Source organism: Platalea leucorodia (genome assembly GCF_965183815.1).
Source record: "Platalea leucorodia genome assembly, chromosome: 13".
NCBI lineage: Eukaryota > Metazoa > Chordata > Aves > Pelecaniformes > Threskiornithidae > Platalea > Platalea leucorodia.
This window is the reverse complement of record NC_138835.1, coordinates 11,944,260-11,958,592: the sequence shown is the minus strand read 5'-3', so window position 1 is coordinate 11,958,592 and position 14,333 is coordinate 11,944,260. Positions and strand designations below refer to the sequence as shown.

The window sequence follows — 14,333 nt, the reverse complement described above, 5'->3', positions numbered from 1 at the left end:
ACTTAATTTAAAGCAGAACTCTAAGTTGGATTTTAAGCAGTGCAACTTGGTGTCATCATTCTGGTTAAGAGAAGCAGAGAGCCTGGAGCAGGGAAGTGGTGAGAGGTTAGAATCAAACTGGTACTGGGATTCACCCCTTCGGCTGGGGCTGCACGGCTAGAAGGCGCGTCCCCTGGGTGGTGGATAGGGGATCCCTCTCTGGAGGGTGCACCGGATAAAATTGAAGAAGGTGCCGCGAACCAACGCAGCCTAAGGGAAGGCCACCCTGACAGAAAAACCACTGGCCCTCCAAGTCATGGGGGTTGGGCAGGAGGCCAACTACCTCCTCCCGGAAAAAAAATAAAAAGTTGAAGAAACGACGAGCATCAACTCGGAGATGGAGAAAATCAGTAATGAAGTGAGGAGGAGATGGAACCAGATCGGTCATGTCTTGAGGAAAAAACCAACAGAAGACTGCGCTGTGGCCCTTGGGACTCCAGAGCACGCAGCCGCAGACCGATCGAAGTGGAAGAATGATGTTCGCGCCTTGTGTGCCTCCTGGCACCGAGAGAATTCAGATCAGATCAGACTGGGATTCACCTGTCTCACCCGCCAAAAGCAAGAGTGAGCAGAGAACGCGGCCGTTCTCAACACCGATGGTTCCTGTAAATGTGCTGTTCAACTCCCGTTTGAGAACACGCAGCACAACGCTGCTACCGTACCTGGGCTCACAAGGCATTTGTGAATTGAGGATGGGAGCCTATGTATGCAAAAAGGATCGCAGACTCGCAGCCCTGCCAGAGAACCCTTTCCTTCAAAGCCACTCTGAACCCTGGGTGCGCCTAAAAGAGCAGGTTCTCCTCCCATTGACTCATTCGTGATCAAACAAACCAAGATGTGAGCTGGCATCAGGAAGCTCGAGCTGCCCTACAGAGACTCTGTGGCTACGTCACCACCTATCTCTTTCCAGTCCTGTCTAGCCATATTTAAATCTAATACTAGATTGTCCCTGGGCCTGGAGAGCCAGAGCCTGAAGGAACACAGTGTATATGTCTCTTGCCATACAGTCATGCTACACAGCCAGCCTGCCACCCCTTGGATCTTAAAATACCACATCTCCTCAGGCTGAGATCGTATTTAACTTCAGGAAGAATTCAGCAAGAGGAGAGATGCAGCAGAGTACAGCAGGTAAGGCTAGCAGGGAGTTTGCAAATGCAACAAACCCCGGCTGTGTTGAAAGGGAGCACATGGTCAGGACGCAGGCAGCTGACAGGAGGGCTTATCGACAGTACAGCTAGGCAGTGCTGTTTGATATGTGACCAATGCAGCACGCCGAGACTCCCGCCTCAGAGCAGCTTTTCTCCAACGTGCAATACCGGGTCTTTCCAAGTTTCCAAGAACACCCCATTAGCACAGGCATTAAATTCTGCACCTTCCAGAATCAAATTGTTCCCCGATCCTCGTAGTCATTGTAGTCCCCACCGCAGCCTCAATTCCTTGAAATGTCCCTGCTTTCAAGGGTGGGAATAGAAAGGAAAAGGGCATGGGTGGGGAATAAGGAAGAGGTAGCGACGCTGGGGAAATGAAAGCTTTCATCTACAGCAGTCTGGAATCTGATGAGTTATTACCTAAAGAATTAAAGAATATGACAAAGACATTATTATTAAGCCATAAAATGCAGCTATGTATTTCAGACTAGATGACAACAGAGATGAATACAAAGCTGTGTAGTGTGGTGTCCTTGATCCATTTGATCCCTCTGCCTTCAAAAAATACAACACAAACTGGTATCCAAAGTAGCAAAGCCATGCTCCACCCTCCACAGGGACTTTACTACAAATCCTAGCCAGCATGGAGGAGCTGGGACAACAGCCCTCGCTACCCATCAGAAATGACAGAAGTCACTTTAATGGTGACTGACACATTAATCATGTCAAACGAAGTCCTGGATATGCGAAGTCCTCTTTGCTTGTAAGAAATCTATGGCGGAACCCTGCCCCTTCCACTCTTGTAAGTTCCTTCTCCCTTGTGCCCGAAAGGTAAAGCATGGCAATGCCAGAAAACCATTTAATATAGTTAGTTGCCTTTGATGTCATCTCCGAGGAAGCATGATTATAGCTGATTATTTTGTCTTTTGAGGCTCATCAGTCATGCCTTTATCGTTTCTTTTTGGTTTCCTTCTTGGGTTTCTTGCTTATCTGTGGAGCAGTTGCCTTTGGCTTCTTCACTGTCTCTGAATTCTTAGGCTCCAAACTGTCCGAGTCCTACAAGAATCAATTAAGAAACAGTCAGTAACTTTTTTTTTTTACAATTTGCTGACAGCTCACTTTGGGAATTTGAGTATAAGCCAAAGGAAGCAAATGCTGGGTATCTCTGTTGGAACACATCTATATCAAACTGAGTCCACATATAATGAGACACGAGCAGCACCATCGCTGCTTCTGCTGCATCTGCTTGTTGATGAGTGTGAGTTTATGCACAGAAACAGCTTGTTACCAGAGAAGCTGTTAAAAGCTTAAGTGGCTAAAACAGGCTTTGGAGAAGAAAAACAAAACCAACTTTAAAGGCAAGAAGAAAATCAACACTAAATGGAAACTATTCAAATTAGGAAAAGGAGAAGATATCATATAATCACCAATGTGCATGGAAACATTCAGCAGGTATTTCTGCCAAATGTTAACCATTATCATGTGCAAGACAAAAAATATTCCCCAAAACAGTAGTAAGAATGTAAAGTTTGTAAAGTTCAGAGCCTCTAAACCAAGCCCAAAATCCAGGGAGGGAACTGCAAGCAAAGCTTTCTTCACCTGGACTAACAAGGAATGCTTAAATATCCTGCTTGTTTCCTTCAGGGGAGATGACAGATAATATTTCAGCCATGGGAAATAAAGTCTAGTTATCTTGTAAAAACACAAGGGAACAGCGCCAGTCTCATCTGAGAAAGCACACACATGCAGATTGCCTCCTTTCATTAAATGCATTTGAGTATAAATATTGCTTTAGCATCTTGGTTTCTATCAGTCAGAGCGTGCCAACTGGAAAAGGACACACAAAAAATGGCTGAGCAAGACGTGCTAGTTTCAAGCTTCCAAGACAGCGCTCCAGATAATGGAGGGGGAGGCGAGCATCTGACAGTATCCTTTTAATCAAGGAGTTTGGTTCAAACGTCTCTCCAGTTACTGGGCTATTACAGTTCACATCTGTGTGGCTTTCCAAGGAAGGAGGCTTGGCTGGCTTTCCAAAGGCTGTAATCGGCGCACGGGGAGCTGGCAGGCTCTGGAGAAATGGAGCAACACGCAGTTACTACTCAGGGATGCAGTGTGCTGTTGCCGTAAAGTGAACACTGCTGCCTTCTAATGTTCAAACCAAGGTAGACTTCAAAGCCCGAAGCCTCCAAGACAGAGAAGCTCCTCGGTATCCTACCCAGACCCAAGATCTGGACGGGTAGCCTCTGGTGTTTACGGTCTTGTAAATTAGTCATATGGACGGTAAATCAAGAGGACAGTATACATATGGAAAGAATAAAAAGTAGAGCATGCAAACATCAAAGCATGCTTGCAAACTTAAACAGTAACAGGTCCCTGAGCTTTATCATTTTAATTGGGGGCCTGTTCAGTTTCCCATTTCAAACTAAAGCTCTCACTCTTTTCAGCTTTCAAGAATCAGGCTACTCAGTATTTCTCAAAACTTCTCAGGGGAAACCACGGACTCTGACAGATGGGCGCTGGTGGCTGCAGAACAACGGTGCAAGACTTGCAATGCCACCGCATCGTGACTGGCAGCCACCTGCTTCATCTCCCTGCTGGGAGTTGCAGCTCCTGCGGCAGGACTAGCAGGAGGGAGCATGCACCCGTGCCAGGGCAGCATCACTAATCCAGTACATCAACGCAACTTCACACCACACCGACAGTTAAAGGTGAAAGAGTTGGGTCATGAACTGTACCTCACCCTCAGGCATTCCCTTCCCCAGATAGGCTGAAAATTTCCACGCTTCCTCTGCACAAGAGGGAGCAAACACAGCAATAAAGATAGCTTGAAAACAAAACTTCCCATGCTGAGTTGTTACTGAAAATATACCATACACATTTAGACAAAATCTGTATCAAGCCACCAAACTTGCAGCCCGATCACCAACACTGAAATATCTGTCCACAGGCATTACCAAGCACGTGGAACTCTTTTATCAGAAAAGCCAGGTCATCCCACTGTGGCCCAGTCTAGAGGAATCAGAGTCCTGTAGCTCACCTCAACCTTTCACTTTAACCTTCTCCTGTACCAAATGCATCAAAGGACCCTCCACTTGCCAGCACAGATTGGGTGTCAGTACTGAAAAGTGCCTTCCTCATGTTAGAATATACTAGAAATGTCACCTGTATCTTGTTTCCAAAACTCGCACACAAACTAGAGCCCAAAGTCATTTTCTGAAAGGCAGGTGCTTGCAAAGGTGCCACCCTGCCTGGCAATGAACAGAGCAAATCAGCAGTAGGATGACAATATGGGGTTGGGACTAAAGCCTTCTCGTGTGCAGTCAGGAACAGCATGTACACGTAGCGCTTGCCAGTGCTTCAGGTCACTTTTTTCACTGACACTCAGAGAGACCCTGGCTCAGGTATTTGTTCCTGACTTTCTAATCTGGGGCTAAATCACAAGACAAAAGCTGGAGGTGGGAAAGCTAGAAGGAAGGAAAGGGAACGAACAATGAAACTGTCATCAATCCCAGGGGCAGACCACTGTGTCTCCATTAGCTACTCAAAGTTCCCTCCCGTCCCATTTTCTCCGACTCTGCCCATCTATATCAATATTAAAGAGCACTGCTTACTGTCTTATGGGACTTTGAAACGGGCAGGATTATGGCTAGCACACAGATAAGCTGGAAAATTGCTCCAAAGAAGAGTCCGTAGCGTAGCACGTTCTCCATGAATGTGGGCTCGGGGATTTCGGGTGGGGAGAAATCCAACTCAGTGGCCATCGTGAGTGCACCCTTCTTCTCCTCTAATGCTCTCAAGAAGACTGGTTACTACAAGGGGGGAAAAAAAGAGCAATTATTTGCATCATGCTTTCTGGTATTCACTTTCCATTATCAAAAAATGACAGACTACCTCATGCAGGTTTTTTGAAGACACCCTTGATCTACAGACCCAATAACAAAGAGGGAAATGAAACATGCATTTTATTTGGATGCTTGTCTTTTACCACCTGCCTAAGAAAATAGTCCTCAAATGCTAGTATTAGTCCATTAGCAGGTGAGGGGAAGACAAAAAAATATGAACGATATTCATGAAACAATCAGGGAAAAGCTTAATAAGCAAGAATATACTTCTCCCTGAAGTCGATCATGCATGCAAGAGGACTATTATTCATTTTCACTTACATTGTATATGTGGTCACAGCCTTGTCGTTTTAGATGGTATACAAAACCAACTGCTACTTAAATGAACCACACAGAAGGCAGATCTGTTGAAGACAGAGGAATGAGTTACCTGTTTAAAGTTAAGCATGGCTTTAGTGGCCGGTTACACTAAGGCCTATACACCTTGCGACGGTCACACAGGTAATTTGTGGCAGAGTTAAATATTGATCTCCTGGGTCCCAAGCTAGTTTCTCAGCCACAAGGCCATCCTTTCTTCCTTCCTTTATCTTTTGCTAATGGAGTTGTCAATTCATTCTATGAATGACTAATGGCTTTCTACAATAACGGAGAACTCTCCTGCCAGAATTGCTGGAGTACGCCACAGAAAGTCCCAAAGGGGAAATTCCATTAGTCTGAGATGCCATCAGAACTCAGTTGTGATTACCGTCTTACTCAGTTTTCCTGACCTGTATGATCCTGGTGTGTACTTATTGAATCAGCACTACTTACTGATACTTACAATTCCCTGTATTACTAAAGCTTGGGTGTGAGATTGTGCTGCATGCACGTTTCAGCTGAATGGTAGTAATCTCCAAAGCAGGCTCTGTATTTCTCAGGCTAGGAGATTTCTACAATCTGCAGATGTGACCCAGTTCAGAAAGATGGCAAACTTAGAGTATAATCTGAGTAAAGTTACAGTTGATAAATTTGAGAATCAATCAACAACTCAATGCCGTTGCATAAGAGGCAAATGTCACTTGGGGACATACTAAAAGGAGCGGTATATAAATTACAAGAAATAATAATTTTGTTTTAATTCAGCTGAAGTACAGGATATAATTTTGAATTTTAAAAGACAGGAAAAAATTCCCAACTGCATGGACTGCCAGCCACTGGAATACAGAGACTGTGGAATCCCTGTGGTGATTCAGAAGAGCAGATCAGATAAGCATTCGCCTGGGCTGGGGTGTGAGTGTATATAATCCTGCTTTAAATCAGGAAGTAAGAATAGGTGACCTCTCACAGTCCCTTCCAGGTCTGTACTTCAGTGAAAGAACGTTTTTCAAATTCTGATTAAAATTCAATAAGCAAGGGCTGCATGGGACCTGTACGTGAAGCCAGAATACATGCTGGGCCACTCAGGCTCAGCAAGTCCCAACGCAGACCCCAAGGCTGCACCAGACATACAGCGGTGTCAACAAAGCACACATAAAAGTGGCTCATCCCTAACTGCTTTTAACTTTTAAAACACCCTCTCCCCCAATCCACTAAGAGAGCAGTTCCTAAGCAAGAAACAGAATCACGGGAAACTTCACCCCTGAGTTACATTTTCTCTTGACTTTATTTATTGGGATATCTTTTGAAAACGTTACGCTTGCCCAACCCCGGACGTTGCTTCATTCCCCACCCGGAGTTTTCTCAGGACAAACTCCTACTGATAATCCTGATTCATACACCCAAAACAGAACACACAAAAATAAACCAGAAAAGGAAACCAATACAATGAAAACAAAAAATCTCCATCATCTTCCACAAGTCTCCCCTCCTTTCCCCTTTTCTATTTCACCTCCCTTGAGGGTATTAGTAATTTTCTAACTAATCCCAGGTGACATGATCAGCATCAAGAGCTCTCACGCAAGCTGGTAGCAGCTGCCGCTACCATTTTAAGCACTACCTCTTGAAATATGCTGACATCACGCTCCAACCAGTCGTAGTAGAGCGTCCTTGCTTGCACAGTAGCCACAGCAGGCAACGCACATTTGGACCGTTAGTCTTCCTGCTATCAGTGGAGCTGAACTAATATTAGCAAAATTCTTCCCTGTTTTAAAAAACTCCTGTGGTTAACACAATGCCCAAACCTGCACAGGCAAGGAGTCTAAACCTGACACAAATGAGCAGGCCAAGGTTGAACGCAGGGGAGCCAGGGCTCGGCGTCAGGCACGCTGCCTTCCGCACTCAGGGCAAAACCTGCAAAGTGAGTTTTCTCACCAAGAGCACTACCTCCTTACACTTTGCCTCGCAGCTAATCCAACAGGTCCCTGGATGATAATGCAATCTTCCTCCCTGTTCCTGAGAAGCTAACAGTTTCACCATCTCTTCCTTGGCTAACACCTCTTCTTCACACATATCAACCACCTTTTTCCTCAGACTGCCTCACCTATTAACATGGCTCCACTTAAAGTAATTGTTCTTAGCTTGCATTTAAAGATTGGTACTCCTATTTCAGACCCTGAGATGAAGCTTCCCCGCTCCAGCTTTCTCCTTTGGTCTAACTGCAGCTACCACCTCTCCCCACAAGCCTGGCCATCTCACTGGAACATAACTGCAGAAATAGGTCACACACAGTTGCACTGCACTACAGGAATGGACTTTGACTAGCTGTTTAAAAATAGTCAGTCTTGCCTCTATTAGGGTTTTACAGCAAGCTAGCTACCCCACACAAAAGGACTTGGTCCTGTAGCAAAGCCAGAGCTGTACCACAGAACCAGCGAGGGGAGACCTGGGGCTGCGGGCTCAGGCTTTTGCTCAGTGACGCCGCTGGAAGATGATGTGGCTGCCCCCCCGGGTGCAGGATTGGGCCCTGTGACCAATAACAAAGTGTTTCCAGGATCAGGGCCATAAACGAATGATCTCAGTAGAGCCAGGGCAGACTCAAACCTTTCTTTTTGCTGTCCTGTCTTTTCCAGCTGGCATCTTCAAGACCTAGCGCTATATAAATAATTAGCATAGGACAAAGCCACAGGAGCGCTTCAAGTAATAGGCATGAGCTTCCTCTTGCGGTGGAAACACAGAGCAACGGGATCGGTGCAGAACATGAGAGCTTCTGTCAAAGGACGAGGCAAAAAAAGCTCCCGCTGGATTTCTGAAACGCCTTAGTAGGTGGTGGGACGGAGACTGGCCAATTCATACTGGCTTCCAGGGGATTTGCGTGTGCTTAGCACCGCTGAATACAAGGCCGAGGAGCCCGCCTGCAGGCTTAGGGGCCCGATGCCAGGCAGCCGGCTGCGCCCGCCGCGCCCGGGGGCTGCAAGGAGAAGCAGCCGTGCAGCCCCGGAGCCGGGGGCACCCGCAGTTCCTCCCCGCTCCTCGAGAGAACAGCTCTGCGCCGCCTCCTCCCGCAGGCCGCGGTGGCCAGCCCCGGCTGCGGCGGGCGGAGCGGGCCGCCACGGAGCCAGCGAGGCTCCCCGGCACCGGGGCTCTCCCACCCGCTTCCCGGGGGGGCCGGGGCGATGCTGAAGAGCACCCTCCCAGCAGAGACCTTTCCAGCAGACCCCGCGCCGCTCCGGACCCCTCCTGCAGCCCCCGCGTCCCCCGGCCTCCCCTCAGGGCCGCCCGGCCGCTCACCGCCCCTCTCCGCCAGGCCTCGCCGCCCCGGAAGTGATTCCCGCCCGGCAGGAAGTGCGCCCCGCCCCGCCCCTAGCAACCGCCCGGGGTGCCGCGTTGCTACGGACGGCCTGCGGGGCCTGCGGGTCCGGGCGGGAGGGCTCCGCCGCCGGGTTCCTCCCCAAAGGCGCCTGAGGCCGCTCGGCTTCACGCTGCCGCGGGCCCCGTCCCGGCTGTGGGCGTCCGTGGGTGCCGACCCCCCACCGTGGGTCCCCACGGCCAGGCCCGGGTCTGCCCCTCTGGCAGCGAAGCACCCCGGGCCTTTACACTGCGGGGTTCATGCACTCGCCCCCTAAACCAGTGCGAGCATTTTAATCCCCGCCATCAATAGCGTGGCCTTTCAGTCCTGGCAGGTTTCTCTTTATCCGTGAGGTTTTGATCTGCTCCCTTGAAGTGCTCTGGCAGCAGCAATTAAGACGCGCGCTTCTGGCTTTGCTCTTGCTGGGGATTTTTTTATTATTATTTTTAATGTCCCGATTCAGTATCCAGCTCTGAAATGGAGATGTCTCGATAAGATGACCTACAAAGGGAAGAACGACTTGGGCTCTGTTCTGCTCGTTTGTGGTATTTAAAGAATCTGATTTGTTTTGCCCTTTTCCTAACCCTAAAATATCAGTAGTGCCAGGTTAGTTTTGCTGCAGAGCTTTATTATCAGAGCATCTAAATACTTTGGGGAAAACCTAATTGGTTACTTATCTACTGAGGGAGTAAGGTATGGCATTTGTAATAAAAGGATTTTCTAGGCTGTTACCAAGCATTTGAATTAAATGGGTATTAATGAAAACAATTTCAAAGGGTTTGAGCAATTGGATTAAAAACCCTTCATCTTGTGTAGTGCAGAAGGCTTTGGAGACAACTGGAGAATGCGCACGGCTGTGCGTTACAGAGGCCAGAGACACTGGTACAAAGACATTCTAGCATAAAAATCCTAAGAAAAAAAATTACTCTTTAATAATTACCAGAGCTTTCACTGCCCCTGGTGAGTGGCTGTACTGGCTCAGGGATAACGCAGAGCTCAGGAAAGGGAATAAATTCTGACCTTTCAGCTCCCAAACACTGACTATTTAGGACACAAAACCACTGAGGACAGAGGAATAATTCTTACGAATGCCAGGAGAGATCCTATCAGTATTAAACAACCAGAATAAATTCTTCCCAGTACTACCAGTACACTGAATTTGGTGGGGCTGCTGTCCACGCACACCTTCCCACGGGCTCTGATCCTTGCAGTTTGAAGTTTGCAGGCGACGGGGAAAATACACGCGTAGACTGCAACCAACACTGTATGTTTTCTCCTCCTCTCCCCCAACAGGAACGGCACTACTTATCCTAAGCAGAAACAGGCTGGTGAGGGACCGCTAGTCCCCACCGAGACCATCAAACACCGTTAGAGCAAAGCCGGGCTCTGCACAGGAGACACTCAGCCTTTGAACCGCAAGCAGGTGGTGCCATTAGCCCGCTTTGGCTGCGTGCCTTTCACCAGCACCACACTGACCCATTCGTTTCAGCTGTATGTGAAATGATAAAAAAGGAAGCTATTTCTAAAAAAAAAAAAAAAAAAAAGGGAATATTTTTTTCCAAAGCCTGAGACGTGAGTGGGTTTCAAAGCTAAAATTGGTTCAACAATCGGAAACGGCCATTTTGTCAGCACCCAATTCTAAGTAGAGACAGAGCTCAGGCGTGAAGTCTTTCTCCAAATCCAAATCATCCTTAGCTTTTTTAGGTCTTTCGACATTTCTTCTTTGGTTTGCATTGCAGTATTTCCTGCAGGTCTTTGCAGTGAGACCTATTTATTAGCATTCATTGTACACGTACCGTACCCTTGTGCACCAAGGTCTTCTCATCCTCAGGTTGCATATTATTATTTGGCCAGGAAAAAATTAGTAATAACTGCTTTCATTTTTCAGCCCTTACTGGAAACGTGGCCTTCCTCACTCCCTCTCCATGTGTGGTAACATCTCACTCAAATTCTGTTTTTTACCAGAACCTTTCAAAGCACTTTCCCAAGGTGAGCAGTAATAGCGGCATCTGGATTCTGATGGGAAACCAAGTCACAGAAAATACGTAGAGCAACACCCAGCCTGCCCTGATGGGAAGGGATGTCGCTGGGGTAGTCACTAGAGCCCTCTGCGCACAGGGTGGGCATTCATGGACCCGTTCCTACGCTGCGTCTCCATCCCAGAGTATGAAGGTCTCAGTGCTTCCAAAAATCAGGATTAGGGTCCCCAAGTGGGGTACCGGCACCCAGGAATGGGCAGCAGCCGAAGGATCTTTGTGAGCCTGGTCGCCACGAGTCGGTGGCAGGGTTAGGACTGAAGCCGGCTCTCCCCGTTCATTGATTCTGGCTGTAACGTGCTGTGTAACCTTCTAGCCAAGGCTCCTTTCCAAACTGAAATGAGAGTGGTAAAACCAAAGACGAACTCCTTAATTACTGAGATTCACCGCTGGCATCTGAGCTCTGTCTGCCAGCCTTGGAAAGAGGAAGGAGGTGGTATTTAGAGAGCCAGAAATTCAGGAACCAGTAACTCTCAAGCCTGCAGCTGAGCGTAACATGCTGACATCTGGCTGAAACTCTTGGCAGTTCACTTGGGCGATGCTGAAACGCGCCGGCAGCTCTGCTAGGAAATCAACAGCGCCAGACAGGTACGGGCTCTATAAATGGATCTCACCCGCAGAGCTCATCAGGCCTCCTGACAGATACACATCTCGCAGGCTGGTGCCATTTGTTCTATTGTAGTCTCAGTGATACGTTAATGTTTGAAGATTACGCAGGCTTTTTGAGCAGGCTTTTAACTCTATGAGACAGTCTTTTCTGATAGCGCTTCCTTGCACATTTTGAATGACTGATTTATTTTGTCTATTTTTAATCGGATTCCTTGCTTCAGACTCATTCCCATAGTGCAAACTGTGCTCTCATCCAGAGGGACTCCTTCCTTGAGATTATTTTGTTAAATGTTTGTATTCAGCTTCCTACCAATCTGAATTCCTCAAGGGAAAATTCTCCCCGGGAAATCTACTGATGTTCAAAGGATTGAATCTGAAGGATCTGAAGATCCAAATCCCAGCACTTTATCCTTCCAAGGTGGAGAAACCAAGTCTCTTATGATTTTCTAATGGCAGGCCTCACCACACCTGCCGGGTTTAAGTTTCGGGTCCTCCGTTTCTTCCTTAGAAGAAACTGGCAACACGGGCCAAATCTTGTCTTTCTCATCTCATTTTTTGTTTGCTTGCCTTCCACAGAAATGATTGCATTTTTGCAAAGAACTTAGGAATGAAAGTTACTGTGTATGCACCAGTAATGGACAATATAATTAAATGATGGATGATCAACTTATTTATAACGTGCCTTAGTTCTGCCACTTGGGATAAGACACTCAAACTAAAATGTGTCCCATCCTACCTCTAAGATGGCAAACCTAGGCAAAAAAATATAACTTCTAATCTTAGGCAGTTCTGTTTAATTTAGCATTAGGGCATTTGTGATAAGCTAGTCACCACCACATCTCTCAAGTAAAAGAAAACCAGAGTCAACAGTTGTGTGGGGCTCTCTCAGGAGTGGTGGGGATTGGGGAAGCTGGGGACCAACAGCCACCGTCTCTGCCATTTTTAGAAGTGCAGAAAAGCTTTTGATAGCTGAGAATACGGGATGTTTTTTTTTTTTGCCATTTGATGAGTTACTTCTTACTGTCATTAGTTTCAACCTCACAAGGTGAGCAGGACCATTTCACATGCTGCTCAGCTTATCTGAAGCTATATGTTGTGCACCTGGAATAGACAGGGGCAATTTTTTAAAGCATGGTGTGGAGACTGGAGGAGGTAAAGCTAAGAGGAAATCAATATCTGGGAAATTGCTGCAGGATCCTAACACTGTGTCCTTTGTCAGCGAAGGATTGGCACTGAAATAAAACTAGCTGGCATGTGCTCTGCCCAAGGACCCTAGGGAGGGTAGGTCTGCATGGATGTGACTCTGAAATCCAGCAGTTCCAGCTGCAGAAGGTACCTGTGGCAGCTCGTAGATGGCCGTAGGCTCCATCGGGCTTGCACTGGTGCAGGCCTGAGTTTAGAGGGCAAACAGACACTTACCCACTGCGCATTGCTAACCTGAAGCGATGATCTGTAGGAGTTCAGCTGAGCGTTACATTCCTCATGTTTTGGGAGCCTGTGGATGCTGACAGCACTAGCTGCGGTAGGGAGGAGAGGTGGGGAAAAACTGGGAAGGTTTTAGGGACAAATCAAGAGATATTCTAAAGAGAAAAAGCTGTTCATTTTGCAAAACAAGTTTGTCATCTGTTCTGCCAAATTATTACTGATACTGCCCCTAAAATGAAGTTCCCATGAGGAATGCTGTCACACATCTAGTACATGTAGACTTTGAATGCCACTGATACGCACAGAGCAGCTCCCAGGCTGTGAGGAGTGCAGAACTGCAGCCAGTGCCACCCTCCTGCGCGTGCAGGGGCTACCAGCCCTATCTGCGTGGCTACCCTGCTGAAAAAAATGACCACGAGAACAAAGACCATAGTTGCCAGCTCAGATATACACTGCAACACAGATGGATGCAAAACTGGCTCCAAACAACACTGGATCCTATCACAGTCTGTAGCATCTTCATCCAGAGATGTTAGCAGCCAGAGAACCCATCGTGGGACTCAAGCCGAGGCTGAACTGCCAGAAGAGCGGGGATCAGAGCCATCTCTGCTGCAGGGCAAGCAGCCTCGCTAGCCAGAGGGAGCGCTTAAGGAGTCTGGTGGAGGAGCTCCACAAATGACCCTTCTGGGTCCTGGGAAGATACGAAGGTTTTGACTAAAGCTGGGACAGGAAATCCCAGGGACAGAAAAGCTGCTCTATTTATGCTATTTCAGAACTCCTAAGCCGTGTACACCCGACAAAGCCTGGAGGGTTTTTAGAAATTTCTGCTGCCTCCCGCAATGAATCTGAAGTCACATAGAGAGCTTGTTGTGCGAGTCTTGCTGGGTTCAGCTGTGCACGACAGGAACCCAAACCAAGGAAACCCCTAGGATGATGGAGCTTTACATAGCCTTCGTTGAAAGCAGCTCACTTGAGACATGAATGTGGCTCACAGCCCTCCTAATCCAAGCTGGGCAGCAGGCAGCTATAAACAAGTCAATTATAGACTGATTCCCCTTGATCTGAGAGATATTGCCCGGTATCTTACATCAGCTCTGTGCAAGGCAATGGGCCAGGCAGATAGAGAATTAGCTCAAAACCACACTTTAGGATAATACCTTGAAATAGCTTTGGCTCTCGACTGGTTTAACAACACGGTCTGATTCATCTGTTCAGCCAGTGTAACACCAAGAGAGTGGAAGAAAAATAAGTCATGCTGAAAAATTGGTGCAACCAGCCTCACACATGAGAGAGCACGAGCAGATTGTTTCAAAAAAGCAAACAAAAATCCCTTTCCAGTTTGCAGAGACGGTGTGCAGCTGTGCGCACCAGTACAGGGATTTTGGAAAACCTGCTCTGCGCTACCCAGAAATCCCCTTCTGGTGTTCAGGAGTAGATGATACAAATGATATACCTGCCCGATGTGCACGGTAGTTCCTCTCCCCATGAACAGGCTGGTGCCATTTCTTTTTACAGCTGGAGGAAGGCAGTA

At 47.5% G+C, this 14,333-nt stretch overlaps 1 protein-coding gene across 7 annotated transcripts; it reads right to left on the bottom strand.

Moving 5' to 3' along the window:
• Window positions 1–1,345: 1,345 nt before the first annotated feature.
• MANBAL (mannosidase beta like) lies at window positions 1,346–14,314 on the bottom strand. 7 transcript variants are annotated; one of them, XM_082325851.1, is made up of 4 exons: window positions 14,256–14,292; window positions 5,351–5,433; window positions 4,799–4,996; window positions 1,346–2,243 (listed from the first exon to the last, which is right to left on the bottom strand). In XM_082325851.1, exons 3-4 carry the CDS (start codon window positions 4,946–4,948, stop codon window positions 2,136–2,138), a joined length of 258 nt encoding a protein of 85 aa, XP_082181977.1. In that variant the 5' UTR covers window positions 4,949–4,996; window positions 5,351–5,433; window positions 14,256–14,292; the 3' UTR covers window positions 1,346–2,135. The 7 variants fall into 7 exon arrangements, with proteins under 7 accessions (XP_082181977.1, XP_082181981.1, XP_082181979.1 ...); XM_082325855.1 differs by lacking the exon at window positions 14,256–14,292 and adding an exon at window positions 8,675–8,690; XM_082325853.1 differs by lacking the exon at window positions 14,256–14,292 and adding an exon at window positions 7,988–8,668.
• Window positions 14,315–14,333: the final 19 nt, after the last annotated feature.

What these genes read in the sequence shown, in the direction of transcription:
- MANBAL (XM_082325852.1), bottom strand. Translation starts at nt 4,948, where the DNA reads ATGGCCACTGAGTTGGATTTCTCCCCACCCGAAATCCCCGAGCCCACA. An exon ending in TTTCAAAGTCCCATAAGACA is followed by an intron (nt 2,244 to 4,798) that starts GTAAGCAGTGCT and finishes TGATTCTTGTAG; the next exon opens with GACTCGGACAGTTTGGAGCC.